The following is a 19,207-nucleotide window of genomic DNA, read 5'->3' on the forward strand; positions in this document are numbered from 1 at the left end:
AATGTTTTTACACCTTTTAATTAACAATTTTAAAAATAAAACGCTGTGTCATATTATCTTGAATCAGCTGATATCATTGACCCATAAAGATATAAACAAACCCAACAAAACACAAAAATAAAGTTTTACAAAATGGCGAATGTTGGTAGAATTTTATGGACTGGATTATTCACAACTTTACTTAAAGAAATAAGTAAAACTTCTGCGATAGGGACAGTAAGTATATAATAAATTGATTTGCCATTTTAAATTATTTACACTATCATCTTTATTGTATTTTTTGGGCAATTTATTTGTATATTTTTATTTATAATTTGCTTTCGGTAATAAATCCGCTAATTGGATTTTGGCTCAGCAGGTGTTCATACTGTTTATAGCATGTAAGCAGTGAGTATCGAACCATGAATCTTCTGAAGTGTACTAAAAACTTTACTATGCCATCCATTATATTGACATCTTATTAGCCTTACTTATAACATTTATAGGCAAATCTACAGAGGAATTATAGTACTATTACAAGCATACATAGTGACCATATTAAGGAGGTTCATGTTATTCCAATTAAATATCTGATCAGACCTTTCCCTTCTGAGTTAAACGAAGATAAAGTTCAATCTTTGATGGAAACATTAGAGGTTGCGATACAATTTCTAAATTTTTTAATTATTTTTGTTTTTAAGTTGGATCAAAGTCATTGTTTTTTTCATTGGGTTAGAAAGCTACCTGAATATATTTTATTTGTTTTTAGGACCCTGTTGAGCATATTAAAGTTCCTCCGATTGATGTTATGTGGGTCAAAGGAAGGGAGGGGGGAAATTATTATTACTCATTTGGAGGTTGCCATAGGTAAGATGATTTTAAATATGATTGTTGTCTTAGCAGGAATTTACACTTATGTACCACTTTACTTTTTTTTGTATATATCTTTATCCTCGATGTGAAAAAGTCGAATGCGCGACTTAAACATAGAGTAACATCAGTTACTCCAACCCAGTCTCGAGTTGCCTTTGGCAGCTTGGGGTATTATAGATTATGATTTCCCGATAATTATGCTGCTGATTAAGTGCTGGATCAGCAGGAGTTTATACCGTTTATAGCACCTAACTAAAGGGCGCTACAGCATAAGAGCAGTGGGGATTGAACCCACAACCTCATGTGTAGGGTAGCAAGTGTTCTTACCGCTAAACTCTGCTGCTGGTACTTATTAGAGTTATGTACAACTTTAATTATTAAACCAAACCTTACACTAACTTTACCGGCAGCGTGTTGTAGTGGTAAGAACACTTGCTACACCTCGAAACTGGATTGGAGTAACTGATATTACTCTATGTTTAAGTTGCGCATTTGACTTTCCCACATCGAGAATAAAGAAATATACAAAAAAAACTTAATAAAATTAAAAAACAAATAACGAAAGTGAAAGAAATATTTAATATCAAGAACGATTTGTGCGTATATTTACAAAAAATGTGAACTCTGTGAACTGAGGATAGAAAAAAAATAATTGTCATTATAAAGAAACAATAGTCTAAGGCACTTGACTTATTTAAAAAAAAACAAAAAATATGAACTAAAAATGTATGTTAATAAACAGAAAAATAACTTAACTTTTTTAAAGATATGAGGCACATATGCGACTAAATCGTGAAACAATCGACGTAAAACTTGTGAAATCAACCGTGGCGTCATTAAAAGGTTACTTGGGTTCATCTACCCCTGACCTCTTGTAACCGCCAAATAAAAAATGTGCAAAAAAGGTTTTCAAAAAAAAATTGCAAAAAAAAGAGTTTTTCCAAAATAAATAAACTAAAAAAAAGGTTTCCAACCAAAATTCCTACAAAATCATGAAAAAACCTAAAAAACCTGTTTTTTGTATGTACATTTAAATTCATTGTTAATATTGGTTTAACCAATTATAAAGTGATCTTATTAGTTGGAGCAAAAAACTTTGCACTTTTAAAATATCTTTAGGTATCTATTGATGGAATTTTCACCAATTGCATAGCTCCCTTTAGTACATGTGATGTAGATTCTGTAATAAAATGCAGTATATTTAAATGTTTTTTTCGTATATAAGTAAAATAAAAAATCAACATATCTGTACTAAAAAATTTTACTATTTTTCTGTTATTAGCAATTAATAATTTATACAAGAGAGAAATTTAATGTTTTAAGTAACTTTATGTTGGTTTTTTTGTATGTATCTACTATCTATATCCTCGATGTGAAAAGGTTGACTTGGTGACCTAATCCTAAAGTAACATTAGTTACCCCAACTTAGTCTTGAGTTTCCTTTGGCAGTTTAGGATATTATAGATTATAATCGTCGAAAACAAGCTGCTAATTAAGTGAGTTCATATTGTTTAAGGCGCACTACTCAAGGGTGCTATAACATGGGAGAAATGGGGATCAAACCTATGACCTCACGTAGTATAAGAAGTGTTTTGACCACTACACCATGCTGCCAGTATATTAAAAATTTGATTCATTTAATTTATTTACCATTTACTGGTGAAGCAGTGTTATTAGTTGTAGTGTTAACAGTTATGTTCTGTTGGCCTCCTAAATAGTTTTGAGCAAGGCTCAATGCAGGTAAAGAGGTGCACGGAGCCATCCACGAACTTAGAGTGTTAAATGGGTTAGATCTAAAATGAAATATTTATTAAAATACTTTTCTGGGTCTTTGAAATAAATATTTTTCTATAGAAAATTTGGAGTTTATAATAAGGCTACAAAATGTTATTGGTACAGCATCTATTTAATTAAAAACATTTTACAAAAAAACTCTTTTTCATAAAACAAATTTTTTGAACAAATATTTCATAGAAAGTTTTTACATTATGGAAGGGCATTTGCAAAACAGTGTTTAAGTTGGTAAAATGACATTTTTGGGCATATATACCTTTTTTTACAAAACACCCATTTAGTAAAATAATTTTTTTTTTAGTATTCTGGTATAAATTGTATCTCTTTAAAACTATATTGTATATGTAAATTAATTTGTGGTTAACTTACATGTTAGTATTTTCTGGATTGTTTGTGTTCGTAAAATATAGCTCAGGTGGTGAATTTGACTCTGTTAATATTATAAAAAAATTATAACAAATATATACAATAAATAATTTCATACTAAATATCAATATAGAAATAATTGAAAAATTATTTTATATATATACTGCTTTATATTTTGAACTTAATTTTTATTATATATATATATATATACCTTGTTTAGGTAAAGAAGAACACTTAATTAATCCAGTAGCAATTGCAGCATTTGTTATATTACAACTACTTTGATTAACTACTTTTTCTTCTTCTGTTGTTTGCTATATGTGTATACAAAATTTAAGTTTGCATTAAAAACTTAAATAAACAAAGAATTAATGTTGAAATTAGGAAAGTTAAAAATACTTAAGTTCAAAAAATACACAAGAAAATTGCATTAACTTTTTTAAAATATTAATGTATGATATTAAATATACTTTTAAATAAACTAAGCTCACCTCATTTTGGGTGGATACTGTCACTAGTGGAGTACTTGCAGAGTTTTCCTTTTCACCTTAAAAAAACACACAATAACAAATATTAAACTTATATACAAATAAGATTATTTAATATGTTAATTTACTTGGTGCTTTTTCTGGTGTTGGTATTAAATTTGGTTGATTATTTGATGTGGTTGCTGGTGATTCTTGCTGGTTGTTATTTTCTGTTAAAAAAAAAAAATTATAAAAATACAAAAAAATATTTATCAAGAATAAAAAAATTGTGACAACCTAAAATTAGCATTATTAGGTACTAAAGGTTACTCAAAAACTATAATATTATGTCTAAATAGAATAATTACAAACTTACCATCATAGCATGTTGATTGGTCTAGTTGGTCTACTTGGTTTGGTCTTTCATGCAAATCTAATGATATTAACAAATTGTTTCAACTAAAGTTTTTTAAATTAAAAAATTATTTTTTTTGACTTTTCACATACCTTGTTTTGTGTTTTGTATACCATAACATCTATACCAATCTAAAAAATAAAAATGTTTAAAATTATTTAAGTAAATAACCATCTGAGTATTAATGCTTTACCATTAGCTGAACTGCTACTGCCAGCAATCTGATGACCAGCAATTCTGCTTGACTAAATTAAAAAAATGTTGGAAAGTAAAATATATATATTTGAAGTTATTAATATTAAAAAAATAACATGTTTAAATTGCTACACCCTATTCTTAAACTATTTTAATTAGGTAATTTAATATTTTTTTCTGAAGAGTAGTAGTCTTTAAGGTGATGTAACCGGCAGCGTGGTGTAGTGGTAAGAACACTTGCTACACCACACATGAAGTCATGGGTTTAATCCCATCTTATCTCATGCTGTAGTGCCCTTGAGTAAGGCACTATAAATGGTATAAACTCCTGCTGAGCAAGCACTTAATCAGCAAAATAATTATCGGGCAATTATAATCTATAATATCCCAAACTGCCACAGGCAACTCGAGACTGGGTCAGAGTAACTGACGTCACTCTATGTTTAAGTCGCGCATTCGACTTTTCCACATCGAGGATAAAGATATATACTAAAAAAAAGGTGTAGTTATCTTGTAACTTCTTTTAACTTACTTCACTTATTTGCTTGGCTTGATAACTTTGAGTAGGTTGCCAACAGTCACTCTTCATCATTGGATGGTGAATTTTACCTGCAAATTATTCAGAAATTTTGTTTTAATATATATAATAACAAATCTAAATTTATAAAAATTACAAAGGTTGAAACTGTATTAAATAAAAAATTAAATAAAACTACGATTTTTATATATATACATATTTAAAAAAATATTTTGAGTTAAATAACACTATGCATGATTACTTAAAATAAATGCTGTTCAAAAAATTAAAATTTTTAATTTAAACATTTAATTTACCTATTTCAGTTGGTGTTTGTGTATCATCAGTGCTACTTAGACTATTGGTATGTGAAAATGGTTCATCTAAAAATAAATTATAAATTAATGGTATTATATATATATATATATATTTTTTTTTTTGTTTTATAAAAAATATATTAAAATTAAATGTTTCAAAGTCAAATCATTTTTCAGTCAAAACCTATTTTTCAGTCAAACTTCTTTATTTTTAATTCTGGCTGTGGCAGCTTAAAAATAATTGCCCAATAAATAATCTGTTGCTTAATTTTCGGCTCAGCAAAAGTTCTTATCATTTCAATTCCCTTATTTAAGGGTGCTATGTCATGGGACCACTTGGAATTTATATTATTTTATTTAAACAATTGCCACTTACATGCATTTAAACAATTGCCACTTACATGGTTTAACTGGAACAGTAGAGGGTTGGTAGAAGTTAGTTCTTGAACTTGAGGCAGTATGAGATAAAGAGTAATTTCCCTGTCCTCCTGGTTTACTAGGTTTTAAATAAAATGGTTTAAATATAGTGTAAAGGTCAATTTAAATAATTATTAACATATATATAATTGATTTAATTCTGTCTATTTAAAAACAATTTTTCCTTGACAAAAAAGTAGGGTATTCATATACAATAAAATTTAAATAATATACATAAACAAGATTATTATAAAACATTAAAAATTAAAATTAACGAAAAAATAAATAATAAAAATTTATATATATAAATCAAATTTTAGAAAGTTTTATTTACCCATAAGCAATTGGGTTAGTTGGTGGTGGGGGACAGTTGGCAATCTTTACATTCCATTGATGGGGATGGTTTGGGTTAATTCTGCTTGGTTCGGGGTAAGATGAAGTAATCCCATGAAATTTGACAAAAGTATCGACTTCACCCTGGTTCTGGTGCATAAAACTTGGGTAGGTTTGACCCCAAGAGCATCTGCAAAAAAAAACACAACACAAGTATTTATTTTGGTGTATATATATATATATATCTATATTCATTTATATGAAAAAAACGACCCCAAGATCTTAACATGGAGTAACATTAGTTACTGTGAACCAATCTTATATTATTGATCATATTTACCCAATAATTCATTTTTCAATGAGACTAGGTCAGCAAAAGTTAATACCATTTATAAGGCCTTACTTAAGGGTGCTACAGTATGGAAGCAGTTGGGATCGAACCCCAAACCTCGCGTAGTAAAGCAAAGTGTTCTAACCACCACAATACTCCGTTTATATTTATACAATTTTTATTTTTTTAATTTTATTTAGTGCTCGAACTAAAGAAATCTATTTTACCCAGGTTCTGATTTCACTTTTTTGTTGACAGTCTTTTTAAAATTCTTCCGAAAGCTTTCTAATTCCTCTGTTTTTTTACGGTAAGATAAATATACCTAAAAAACAATGTTTAACCAAGAAATAGTTAACAAAAAAATTTTTTATTTTTTATTTGTTTATGATTAGAAATAACTCTTTATTTATTAGGTACTTGATTTAGACAGGCAGGTTTGTTTTCATTCAGAACAGTGTGCATAATGTTGATATATTCCACAGTTTGTTCCAGCAAGGAAGCCATATCTTTCTTCATATTTACAGAATATGGAAGCAATGTCCGCAACTGATCCAAAGAATTGTTTATCCGTCTTCTGAAGAAAAACAGAAATAAATTTAAAACTTTAACTAATATTAAATGTATATAGCCCATACAATTATTATTTAAAAAAACATATAAAAAATTTTTGTAATAAAAATTTATAAAAAAAAAAATTTCTATTAAAAAAAAACTCTTGAATAAAATGTTAAATAAAAATTTGTTCAAGAAATAACTTAATAATAACAAAAATGTCCTGAATTAATTTTAGATTAAAAATATTTATAATATAAATACAAAAAATTTAGGCAAATAAAAAAAATTTACCTGCGATCCAACGAAACGCGCGTTTCACATGAAACCTTTTTTAAACTACTATCCATTTTTTAAAACAACAAAATTATAAATTACAAAAACTCTAACTTTTAGTCCGCCCTGAAGTAGATCAAACTGCACAAAATTGTGCTTGCCATTCAATAGCGTAGACGTAAGATGCCTAGATTTATTTTACAATCGCCAGGCAAGCTTTAATTTACCAAGTGTTGAAAAAGCAAAATAAGCTGACTTACCTTCTAACTTTTTCCATGCTTTGCCTTTTTGTTAGCGGCGGGTTGCTTATCACAGAATCCGAGAACACGTGTGCCTTCGATTCAAAACCCGTGTCAGCGTGCGCAGCGTTCATTGCGCAATTAGGACGACGTTTTTGTGTGACGTCACAAAAATGTCTGCGATGAGGCAACACTTATTTAAAAAAAATATATTGAACAATATTTTAAAATGTTGATTTTTTATGAATATGATTTTTTTAAGTTCTATTGTTTTAACTCTTCCTACATTGTTTTGTAAAAGAAATTGTTTTTTTTTAAATTTATTTTACCATCGCCATTGTTTTACATTGTCTTTTCTTAACATAATACTTTTATTTTTATAATTAACAGTTTGTCTAATATTAATATATATTGTTAGATTAAAAGAAAAGCACAATTTTAGCTTTTTATTATTTTATTGCAAAAATTGATATACAAAACGTCAAATCAAAAATTAAAAACACAGTTTGTATAAAACAGCAAGCAAGTTAACATAATAACAAAAATTTTTGTAAAGTCGAACTAAATGTTAAAAATACTAATAATAAAAACTACGCAAATTACATCAAAATTCAAAAACAGCATTCAAAAGTTTGTTTTTTTCAGCTTTTGAAATCTGTAAACACATGATAAAAAATTATTATAATAATTAGTTGTCGTAAATTAGGTTTTGGATACCTTAGAACAGATATACCATCATATAATACTACATTGTTAAACACAACATGATTAATAAAAAGTATTGTTAAAAACTTGATTAATCAAAACTACCTACAGCACAAATACGTGAGCAAAACTTTTTCTACCTCTCCAATTTACTTAAGATTGGATGCAGATGATAAATGTGAAGATGAAGACCATCTAGAAAAAATGAGGTAAACAAATTTTAAAATCATTTTTTAACACGTAAATATATAAGCGAAATTGCAAATAACAAGAAATTCATTTCCAGACAATATTTAAATGTATATTTGGATTTAGTTCAATTAATAAGGTATTTAAAATGAAGAGTTTGACCCAATAATTTAGTAAAATTAAGAAGTCTTAGTTTTTATTACCTGTGTGCCACCATGCATATAAACTGAATCACTATAAGGACCATGACAAAAACAAAAAAGGCAAAAAAAACTGGATTTACCTACAATAAAATCAAAAAATTATTTAAAATTGCATTAGAACGCAATCCTGTTTCAAGTTAAGTTTATAATTTATAAAAAAAATTTTAAACGTTTCTAAATGAGAAGAATTTTTTCTACTGCCATGCCGCAGTTTTTTTTAGATAAGCAGCTATTGACACTTACTTCAAAAACAGACAATAAAAATAATCAAAAAATATTACCATGTTTTTTTAAAATTAAAACAGTGCAATTCGTCTTAACATACGATCATTTCATGCTTTTTAAAGTCGTCTACCCACCTTAAGGACAAATAAAAAAAAATACTATCAAACATAGTCAAAAAATAGACTTACCGATATTCGAGTTTCATCAATGTAGAACACAAAAGCATTGTCAGTTCCATAAAGTTGAAGGGTGAAGTTAAGACCCAACCACAACGCATTTGCAAGAAAGTAAGCACCGTTTGTTTTGTTGCGAAAATTTGTAAGATCCCCTTAACAAGGAAAAATAAATTTGTAAAAATTCTTAATTAGACAAAGTATGTAGTTGGTTTGTAGTTTGCGTTGTCCTTTAAGTTTTAACAACTAAGTTGGAACTTTGGATTGTTTAGGTTTTACTTTTTTTACAGTGGTGCTACGCAAAATATCCGTTGTTTATTACAATTAATTGCAGTTTACAATTTTAAAACACCTTATTTATTTATATAATTATGTTGAACTTAGATGCCCACAACATATTTACATACCAGTTATTCTTGCCTTTTCTTGTTTATTTTCGTTCAAAGGATACAAATATTTGTCGATCAAGTACTTCCAGAAGTCTTGTTCTTCGTTGTCAAGATATCTGCAAAAAAGTTTTGTGTTTTGTTGATGTTTTAATATTTATATTCCCTTAAACCATTTTATTTTTATTCTTAATGTAAACAATACCATAAACCAGCGGTCGGCAACCACCGGGCCGCGGACCGGTACCGGTCCGTGAGCAGTACGTTACCGGGCCGTATTTTTTTCAGGTTTAATGATTAGAAACAGAAACGTATTTTTTTTTATTTGTAAGCTTATTTTGTCGTAGAAACATTTAAAAATGTTTTTTATCGATTTGATGAAGGAATAAATTGCTTTAAACTAATTTGCGTCCCTTGAAACATCATTATTAGCTAAACTAATTGATTACTTTCACCCGAAAATGCCAAAAAAAAGTTTAAAGGCTGGTCCGCGAAAAAGATTCCAGTTTTAAATCGGTCCGCAGTGCGAAAAAGGTTGCCGACCCCTGCCATAAACAACACTTTAGAACAATATTGCTGCTTGAACAGGAATGCTTGCGACCAATAACCAGATTTAACAAGTCGATACTAACATTTATGTAATAAAACTTTGGGTTAAAAAACTTTAACAAATAGCTTACTCAATAGTTCCATTTTTTAGCGGCCCTTCGGTTGACCAATACAACATTTTCTCATTCTCATAATCTTCCATCGATTTACTGGTTATTGGTGTAGTCATATTTGATTGTTTATAAACGGATTGCTCATTTGACATAGTTGGCTTTTGTTTAATAATTCCGGACTGTTGCTAAAATTTGTTAAATATTTTTATACAATATAGTAAAAAAAAGAAATAGCAAATGAAAACTTTATAACCCAGATCATTCCACATTTACATTTTTTTATGAGTAGCCATGCCTATATTTATGAATAATTACATACTTTTTAATTCGTTAGCATATACCTTAAAAATGTTAAGCCATATACAAAAAAAGTAACAGCTCATATTATGAAATTTATATAAGGCTATTGTGCTACCTGTAACACCTGTTTCTTATTTTCTGCATCAGCAGCAACTGTTTGTGATGATTTCACTTCTCGAGTTCCCCAAGAAACGTTGTGCATGTTTGTTAAACTGTTGTTTAAATTGTATCACACTTGATTTATGTATTTATATATAAGGATATAGTTATTTAATGCGAGAAAAATACGACTTAATATTAACAATTAGTTAACTTTTCTTTTTGACCTAGTCTCATTTCAATATCTATTTACCATTTAAGTATTACTTGATTCATTACCTGTACACAATTAACAAGATGAAAGCTGATGGAACACAAATGTAATAAAGAATTCCGTGAATCAAACACACCATTTCTTGTGGGTGAACTATGCCAGTAAAAACGTACAAGCCAACCAGCATGATCATAAACAATGCGTTTGGATCCAGAATAACTAAATTAAATAAATTTATCAATAAATAAATTAGGGCAGCAGTGGATATTTACACAAAACATAAGTAAGCTAACTTGTTTTCGCAATGGCTGCCACAACCCAAACTATGACTCCCATCATTACAAGTGAATATATTACTGTTAAAATACCAGCAACTGTAACCTGTAACAATTGTTTTGCTTTATAACATATAACTAAAAAAAGGTTAATAAAATTTGGCAATTTAGAATATTTTTGAGTTAAACTTTTTTATAAACTTACTTGAGTATCCGCTGATGTTGTATAACAAACTGCAATAAATATTATTACAGGCATAAGTGAAACAAATAGCGCTAGTTTAGCATCCCAATTAAAAATGGATTGAAATGCTGATGTAATTATTAAAATAATCTTTGCAGGACCTAGAATTGCAGAGGCCATCAGACCAAACTAAACAAATAAAAATGTTGGTTTACAATTGTTGCATGTTACGATGTTACTAAATTTTGTTAAATCTAAATTAAGTTTTAATTAACCACATAAGAAGTTTTGTTGTTTATTTTTAAGATTAGCTACATTGTAGATTTATTTATATATATTCGATTTCTGAGTTTTGTTGTACAATTTGTATATTTACTTGATAACCAATGTACACCCATGATATGTATGTATTGTTTTTCACAGTATATTTGGCGTCTAACAATATGTCGAAAATATTGGCCATAGTGGAAGGGACCCACCTTTAAAAGAGTAAAAGATTTAAAAAAAATTCTTACTACACATTAAAACGCTATACATTAACTTTAAAGTTATATTTTTAAGTAGGCTTAATATATTTTAGTTACATTATAAAAATACTATCAATACATACTTAACTTTTGTTAATTTAACAAATTTATATTATCGAAACGACTCTATACCTTCTTCTCTGGTTATAAAATTCTTTGAAGTCCTCAGGAGCGAATGTAAATGAATCGGAAGCAGCGCTGTATTCAATTCGCCATCCTTGCTTTAATAACAAAGTACATAACCATCTATCTTCGCCTGTATTAAAAAGATGCTAATAACTTGTAAATAAAATATATGCCTGTTTTTTAATTTTTTTTATTAATGTAAGAAAAAAATTAGTAAAATGTGTTTGACACTTTTTGAAAATATTTTCCAGGCATAGGATTGGAAGAGGTAAGTTTTGTTAAGGCTTTGGTTAAATTAGGATGAAAAAGGGTATAGTATTGTTAGTGCAACAGTATAGGTAAATATTGTTAATAATGTTATTACTTTGGTTATATACGCAGTTTATGTTACATACCCAGGTCCCACTGTACGTATTGCCAAGGCTTTGTAGCAGGTTTAGTGTATTGGTTTATGACGTTGACATCTGCCAAAGCCATGCCTCGATAAACGCTGAAACATCCAGGACAACACAGAACACAACCAAGCACGTGTTCGGCTGTTTTTTGAAGAAAATGCCCAACAGCGTACTCAAACTTTTGAAACCATATAACTGGGCCAGAACCTAAATAATATCAAAAAAACTTAATTTTAGTTTCCTAATAATATCACAAATTATAAATATATTGTAATTAAACATACATTTATTTATAAATACAGAAGTTTAAAAAAATAAAACCTTTAGGATGAATTCTTCCGCAAGCGGCTCCTAGGTCAGGATTTTTTTTCATTTGATCAAGAAGGAGAAGTACAGCATCAGGTTGAAAGTCCATATCACCATCCAAGGCAAGAAAAAACAGATTTTCCAGATTAATTAATTTCTTGGCGGCTTGTACGTAACCAAGTATGTAGTACATGTACATGCACTGAGACCAACGTTTTCTGTGCCTGTAATTTACAACAAACTTTTAAAAATTAAGATATAAAAATTCGTTATTATGCGTTTTTATCATATTTAAAAAAAGATTTTTAAGAAAAATCAAACAAAGGTTTATTGATGTTTGTACTGTTATATTAAAGGCCATGCAAATACCTGAAGTTACAAGATATATATATATTTATGCTTATGTTTACTTACTATAAATGTAACAGGAAATAAAACATGATTCGATATGTATACTAAATAAATTTGTTTTAACATACTTTAAAAAATAAACAAATAGTTCAAACTGATTATACGAAAATTACATTCGTTAAGCATAGATAATTTACCTAATCTTGTCCTTGTCTTTTAAATGCACAATCAGAAGATTTCCATGCGGCAAAACAAACTTTAACCTACCTCCATAAGGTGTGGGATATATTATTGGTGGTGACATATTATAAGCTTCATCGAGTTCTTCTTTACTAAAATATAAAGTAAAATAGTGTGTTATACACAACAAACATAAAGCAGGTAATACATATTTTATTCTGGTTATTGTAAATTAAAACTTTATCAACTTACTTTGCAACCAACGGGATAAGTTCACATAACTTTTGGGCGAATCGATTGGTTTTAACTTCTTTCGTTGGAGTATGCTCCATTGCATCGTCAAACATCAAATGAATCTCAAAATTGTAATAATCTGGATCTTTTTGTGCGTTCGCACGCCTTTGTCCTTGATCTTTATCCAATCTTAAGAAGTTTAAACAGTTCATAATAATAAAAATAGTAAATAAAAAAAATAACGACAATATTACTTTTTTAACATAAAATTAAAACAACATACAACATCTAGTAAGTTATTGTTAATTGGTATTATTTACAATCTACAAATCTTTAATCAGCGATTAAACAGTACCAACAGATCAACAACACACTATATTGACAAAGACACTTCTTGACTAAACCAAGGTCAAAGTAGCAAAAGTCGTTCCAAAATTAAAATGCGTAGTAGGTGCCACTACATTAAGTTAAAAGTTACCTCATCATAGATGTAAGCAACATTGTCATCTCTTGTTCAGTTTCATGCCACATAGTAGCACAAAGATATAGGTTTGGAATCAACTTTTTGCTGTTTGAGATTGTTAACCTCCTCGTCTTCTTTGGTGATGCTCTTTTTAAATGACCTAAGTCACTTGAAATATTAATACGAAATAAAATTATTTACCATTTAAAAAAATTGACATCTTTATACAAAACCGTTATTTTAAAAACAATGATACATTTAAATTAAATGATATATTAAACATGTAAGAAAAATTTACCTAATTTTATTTTTATTTTGTTTTAGCTTTTCTTTAACATTATTTTTTGGTCTACTGTCTGGGCAATTATGATTAAACAGTCGTCTGCTGAGCACGAGTAGTTGATCAATAAACGGTTTAGAGTATTTTTTTTCAAAGAATAAAATTCCAGTTCTATAAACCATAAATTAAAGTAAACAATTATACAAAGCTTTAGTTATTGATTACTGGTTAAGCTTAAAAAAAACATTTTCTACAACATATAAGTTATACCTTTCTAGTTGATTTTGTTTTAAGATAATAACAACAGTCGATAGCCATCCGATTACTAGACCAATAACAACGATGATTGCCATTGTAGCACTTGCACCAATATTATCTTTTGTTGGATGTAGCAATATGTTCCAATTTATAAAGTATTTATCAGCTTTGCTACAACCAGTCAAACCTAAAAAAAGTTTTTAAGTTATTTATGCAATAAAGATATTACAAAGTAGTTAACATATTGCAGATATTACAAAGTAGTTAACATATTGCTTAAAATCTCGTTGGTAACAAGTTTTTTCTCTTAAAAGACTCTTTATTTAAACAGACAAAAACTATATCTTATGACCAACAAATTGTCCCACTTGCCAAAAAAGTTTAGTTACAAACATTTACGCTACTAAATTTTTACTTGTAAAGTTTTACAAAAGATCAAAAATTTTGAATACTTTACAACACAATTAATGATTCCAAGTGATTTAAAATTTGACTACAACACAACTTTTAAATATATCATTTACCCATAAACTCTACTACAGACTTTTCCTGAGCGCCTAATACGCCGCTAATGCCAGCAACAAATGGTGTAACTAGTAAAATTGAAAACGTGTAGGACCATTTCTGAATACCTGTGAGACAGGCTACTTGGCCAAAATAAAAGATTGCGACAGAGCATATTGCTTGCGTAATTAATACATAGCCAAGTTTGATAATAATTGGCGTTCTGCAAAAAAAAGAAAATCTTGTTAAAACGGCGTTGTTTAAAAATAACTTTTACATTTTGATCTATAAACATTTTTTTCCATCGAAATCTAAGTTAAAATACATCAATTTAGCATACTATAGTCCCCAACATGCAATTGTGATATGTAACATACACTATTTTTTGAGTCGTTGTTGATTGATTAGACAAAAGTCCAATAATTTCCAAATATGAGTAAGAAGAAAAAGATCCATTACTAACAAAATAAGTACCATTCTCTGGTACAACAAACACAAAAAATGCCATTCCAGTTAATATCGAGCATTTGATCAATGAAAACAAGAAAGAGACGTGAAAACGACACAAGTTTAATCTTTTTTGCAATCTGGAAGCTTTAGTTATAAAGGATTTTGTAATGTTGAATCTGTCGATTAAGTTATCCAAGTAACGAAACGAGGTCAAGAATATTCCTAAAAATAAAATTATTTATATTTTTTTTAAGGAATAGGTATCGGCAACAACTTTAGGAAAAGCAGATTAAAACAGATGCTAAATGTAATAATACAAAATGTAATAGCCAAGATATCTGTCAAGTTGTTAAATTTTAATACTTTGTTTTAAAACATTTAATGACATGGTCACCAAAAAAAATGAGAGTACAGTTACCTAACAATGCCCAAATGTATGTGCCATTCCTTCTAAACATACATCTAAATATTCTGCTTGGTTGGAAAAACTTTGCGAAGCGTAATATTAATAAAACGCATAAAAAAATCTAAAAATATTAAAATTTTTAAAAATAAATTTTAAAAATATTAAAACTAAGTCATAACTTAGCGATAGTAAATTGATTTATAATTATTTTTGTCAAATACTTACAAAAGCTATGATTGCAAAAGTCAGATATCTTTTCTTATCATTTCTTATTTTTTTACTCTCAATCGCCCTTTTCTTTTGAGTACAAGTTTTATCCTTGGCATAAAAATGAACAATAATAGCAACGTAATCAATTACTAGAATCAATATAAGGGCTGTAGTGACATCCATAAATGGAAGAACTTTAAATAAAAGAACTCCTTCGCCAATGCAATGTAGTACCTTCCATAGACCACGCTATAAAGTATAGTTTAGTATTGAAGTTTAAATAATATTTACATATTATGTTATAAATTTTGACTACTAGTAATTTTGTTTTGTTTATTTTTTTTTAAATTTCTTACCCAAATGACAGTTTTCATCTCCAATGAACTCTCATGCTTCATAACAATGCGATACAAGCTGTAACACATAGTCATAATTTCAGGAAACAGCGCCATGAACAGCAACATCATAAATGCCCATGCTCTTATAACATCATATTGCAAAGCATCAACTCCAATATCTTGTTTCATGGTAACTTTATCGCCCACAAAAGGCTTAGCAGCGTTGATTAAGATTATTAGACAGGCCTAATAAATAAAAACAGAATGTTTAAACCACGTTTAATCATCGCTGTAATAATATTTACGCTAAGATTTATTGCCCTACGTAATTGGTTGTTACTTTTCTAAATCAATAACGACCACTTTAAACATATTTAAATGGGATAGGATAAAGTAAGGTTACCCAGGACTCTTCATACTTAATTTTTTATCGTACTTAAGACCTGTTGCTATTAGATATGCTTTTACCTTGTTTGTTACCCCTGCAAGAAACACAACTGATCCGAATATAAAGAAGGAAAACAACTTAAAGGTTTTGGTGAAAAAATTAAGAGTGATGGAGCTTGTTGAGTGATTTTCCGAAGGTTCGCACACAAACTGATCGTACGGAGGTAACTCATTATTTTTAAAGTTTCTAAAACAAATATTTTAAGTAAATTTAAGTAATTGCGTTTAAATATAATTTATTGCGTAAAAATATATATAGAATTGAAATATTGACAAACAATTTGCTTACTTGTTTTCTTCTAGCAGAAATTCGCCAGTTGGTAAATGATTCGTCTCAATTTCATTTTCGTTCTTGCACTCTATGTGTTAAAAAAATAATATTTTAAATAAAACATATTTTTCTAATTTTTAGACTTCCAAACAAATTTATCGGGACTTAAAGTATGTTGTAGTAATAATAATGATAATATTAATGAAGAAAAGAAAATATTTTTTTTTGGTTGTGCATCGCGACAGAAAAGTATTGTAATTCTCAAAGACGATCGATGTGTTTTTTAAAAAGTTGTTTATTTATTGCTTTTTGTTTGTTTTATTTTATTCCTTTTTAATTTTTTAAGAAGCTAAGTCTGTGTTTCATAATTGACATACATAATAGAAAGAAGAAAGACTTTGTTAATAGACTATGTCCTTAAGGTCGCGGTTATCAAATTAAAGTACTTTTAGTCCGTCCTGAATTTATTATCATAAAATAAATCAAAATAGATATAAAGTTATAATATTAACTTGTTACAAAGACTAATTCTCCTGAAAGGTTATCCAAAAAGGTTATAAGTAAGATAATATTGTTAGCATAAGTATTGTAAGTAGCTTGTTAAGATCTAATTTAAAACCAAGTAAATAATTGTAGAAACTTCCGTAGATAACCATATGTTTAGTGACAGTGAATAACACATTAAACATTACGACATAAGATTTAGGAATTGATTCTCACTGCCACTCGACAGTTTATTATTTAAGATGGACACACAATTTACTTGCTTTTACATAGACTAAAACTGTTTCTTTTATGTAATATTAATAATATGAAATAAACGAGTTTTTCGAATATATAAGTTGGATATTTACCGGCATTTAAATTATTCTTGTAAGGAGAATGCCGTGGCTTGCTGCCCACCTTTGGGCTTTCGGGTTTTAAAGATCCTTCAGATGGGGGGTAAAAAATATCGGGCCCATATTCATTATCGAAATGATCAGATTTTGTTTGATCAGACGTGAGAAACCTTTTTAAATAACAAAATCTGTATTTATTATATGTATACGTATAGATTTGCAGCTTTAAAAAACAAACCTTATTGAATCAAGGCCTAAATTGTAAAATGTTTAAAAATGAACAGACTTACCTTTTAGCTAGATCGACGTTTGGACCACTTGCTGGTGAAGAATTACTTATCACGATCTCTGAGAACGCTTCAGCACCCATTATAACAACCAGTAATTACAGATGCAACAGCTTTTTTTTAAAACAACAAAAATAAAGTTATTTCGTGTTAAAGGTTTATTTTATAAAAAGTAGTTTAATTTGGCGTTATTATCAAGTTATAATACTTTTAAAAACTTTAAGGCTTTTAATTATTTCAAATAACATGCGTTCCAATCGAAATAGCAAAAAAATTAAATTAACTTGTAATTTTTTTATTTAAAATATAACAGACCTAAAACTTTAACCAATTAAATAAAATTTGTATGTATATTTATCGCATTCTAATATAGTTTTTATATAATACTTTAGAAATACAGTTTGCCAACGAAACTAACAAGAATTTAATTAACAACCCAAGAACAGACGGTTAACTTTGACTTTTCAAAATCTTATCCTACAAAAATCTAGCGTAATTTAAAAGAATGAAGTAACGATAAAGTTTATAAATCTTAAATTTTAATTACCGCTGTTGACAAACTGATAAAGGAGCCATGACTGTTTGTTTCAGTAGAGATTTTGTAACTTTCTCCATATTGACAAAATGTGGAATCAAAGCTCTTGATTGATCCGAAGAATTGATTTTTTTCTTCTACGAATTTACATATTGCAAACATTACCTACAATACATACATTGGGGTTACACATAAAGTTGTTGTACTTAAAAAAGATGTTACAGTTACGTTATTTAAAAACAGTTACGTTTTATATAATTTATACAAAAATTTAGATATTTACATACTGCCTACGATTTATATGATACATACATACTTTATGGTCTTTAAAATACCTGGGGCCTGTAAATAACATGTAAACCATTGTTTTTAATATTTGATTTCATGATATACCTTTCTTTAAAAAATACACAAAATTCCTTTTTTTAGAAAAAGTTGCATTGTTACATGCAACTATTTTAAATTAACAACAATTATAAATTAAAAAAATTGATTTTTTATTATGCGAAAAAGAAGAAACGTTGGTTGTACTTACGATCGAATACAGCGCATGTTTCATCTTTTCTAACTCATTATTGGCTGTTTGACAAAGTTTAAAATCTGATTCACAGTAAATGCTTAAGTAGAGCTATACTAAAAAAGAAATTGTGCTACAGCGTAAATGCATTCGTTTTTAACTTCTTCAAATATTCAACCTTTAAACTAGCTTTAATTTGTTGAAAGGGCTATATGAACAGGCTTACATTGTAACTTTTTCCATGCTTTGCCTTTTTGTTAGCGGCGGGTTTCTTATCACAGAATCCACGTGTGCCTTCGATTTAAAACCCGTGTCAGCGTGCGCAGCGCTCATTGCGCAATTAGGACGACGTTTTTGTGTGACGTCACAAAAATGTCTGCGATGAGGCAACACTTAGTTTTTGCAAAAAAATTATTAAATTTTGATAATTTTTGCAGGACAATTTTGCTAAATTTTTTATTGTTTCTAGCATTACAACTGTTGTTGAAACAATTGTTTATTTGTTACCTTTTTTTGTTCATTTTGCAATAAGCGATATGTTATATTCAAAGGTGGGCACTAAACCGTTAATGCGTTAATCGTTAATTAACGAAGTTA

At 28.5% G+C, this 19,207-nt stretch overlaps 2 protein-coding genes across 2 annotated transcripts; one reads left to right on the top strand and one right to left on the bottom strand.

The window, feature by feature from the left end:
* The first annotated feature begins 100 nt into the window (after positions 1 to 100).
* On the top strand, positions 101 to 2,350 carry LOC145743097 (sulfiredoxin-1-like). The gene is made up of 4 exons (XM_082560985.1): positions 101 to 216; positions 486 to 635; positions 749 to 846; positions 1,619 to 2,350. Exons 1-4 carry the CDS (start codon positions 133 to 135, stop codon positions 1,728 to 1,730), a joined length of 444 nt encoding a protein of 147 aa, XP_082417111.1. The 5' UTR covers positions 101 to 132; the 3' UTR covers positions 1,731 to 2,350.
* LOC145742582 (uncharacterized) lies at positions 1,968 to 17,641 on the bottom strand. The gene is made up of 42 exons (XM_082560359.1): positions 17,562 to 17,641; positions 17,287 to 17,441; positions 16,451 to 16,520; positions 16,183 to 16,348; positions 15,733 to 15,960; positions 15,448 to 15,625; positions 14,688 to 14,982; positions 14,331 to 14,533; positions 13,819 to 13,993; positions 13,567 to 13,719; positions 13,284 to 13,436; positions 12,824 to 12,994; positions 12,589 to 12,723; positions 12,056 to 12,264; positions 11,735 to 11,941; positions 11,346 to 11,469; positions 11,063 to 11,165; positions 10,708 to 10,875; positions 10,521 to 10,608; positions 10,293 to 10,446; positions 10,030 to 10,126; positions 9,633 to 9,799; positions 8,974 to 9,071; positions 8,582 to 8,721; positions 8,169 to 8,248; positions 7,930 to 7,971; positions 7,093 to 7,248; positions 6,422 to 6,578; positions 6,232 to 6,326; positions 5,675 to 5,863; positions 5,325 to 5,419; positions 4,924 to 4,989; positions 4,622 to 4,698; positions 4,088 to 4,139; positions 3,987 to 4,025; positions 3,856 to 3,912; positions 3,629 to 3,709; positions 3,504 to 3,559; positions 3,224 to 3,326; positions 3,016 to 3,076; positions 2,503 to 2,645; positions 1,968 to 2,032 (listed from the first exon to the last, which is right to left on the bottom strand). Exons 1-42 carry the CDS (start codon positions 17,639 to 17,641, stop codon positions 1,968 to 1,970), a joined length of 5,331 nt encoding a protein of 1,776 aa, XP_082416485.1.
* Positions 17,642 to 19,207: the final 1,566 nt, after the last annotated feature.

Source organism: Corella eumyota, chromosome 2, assembly GCF_963082875.1.
Source record: "Corella eumyota chromosome 2, kaCorEumy4.1, whole genome shotgun sequence".
NCBI lineage: Eukaryota > Metazoa > Chordata > Ascidiacea > Phlebobranchia > Corellidae > Corella > Corella eumyota.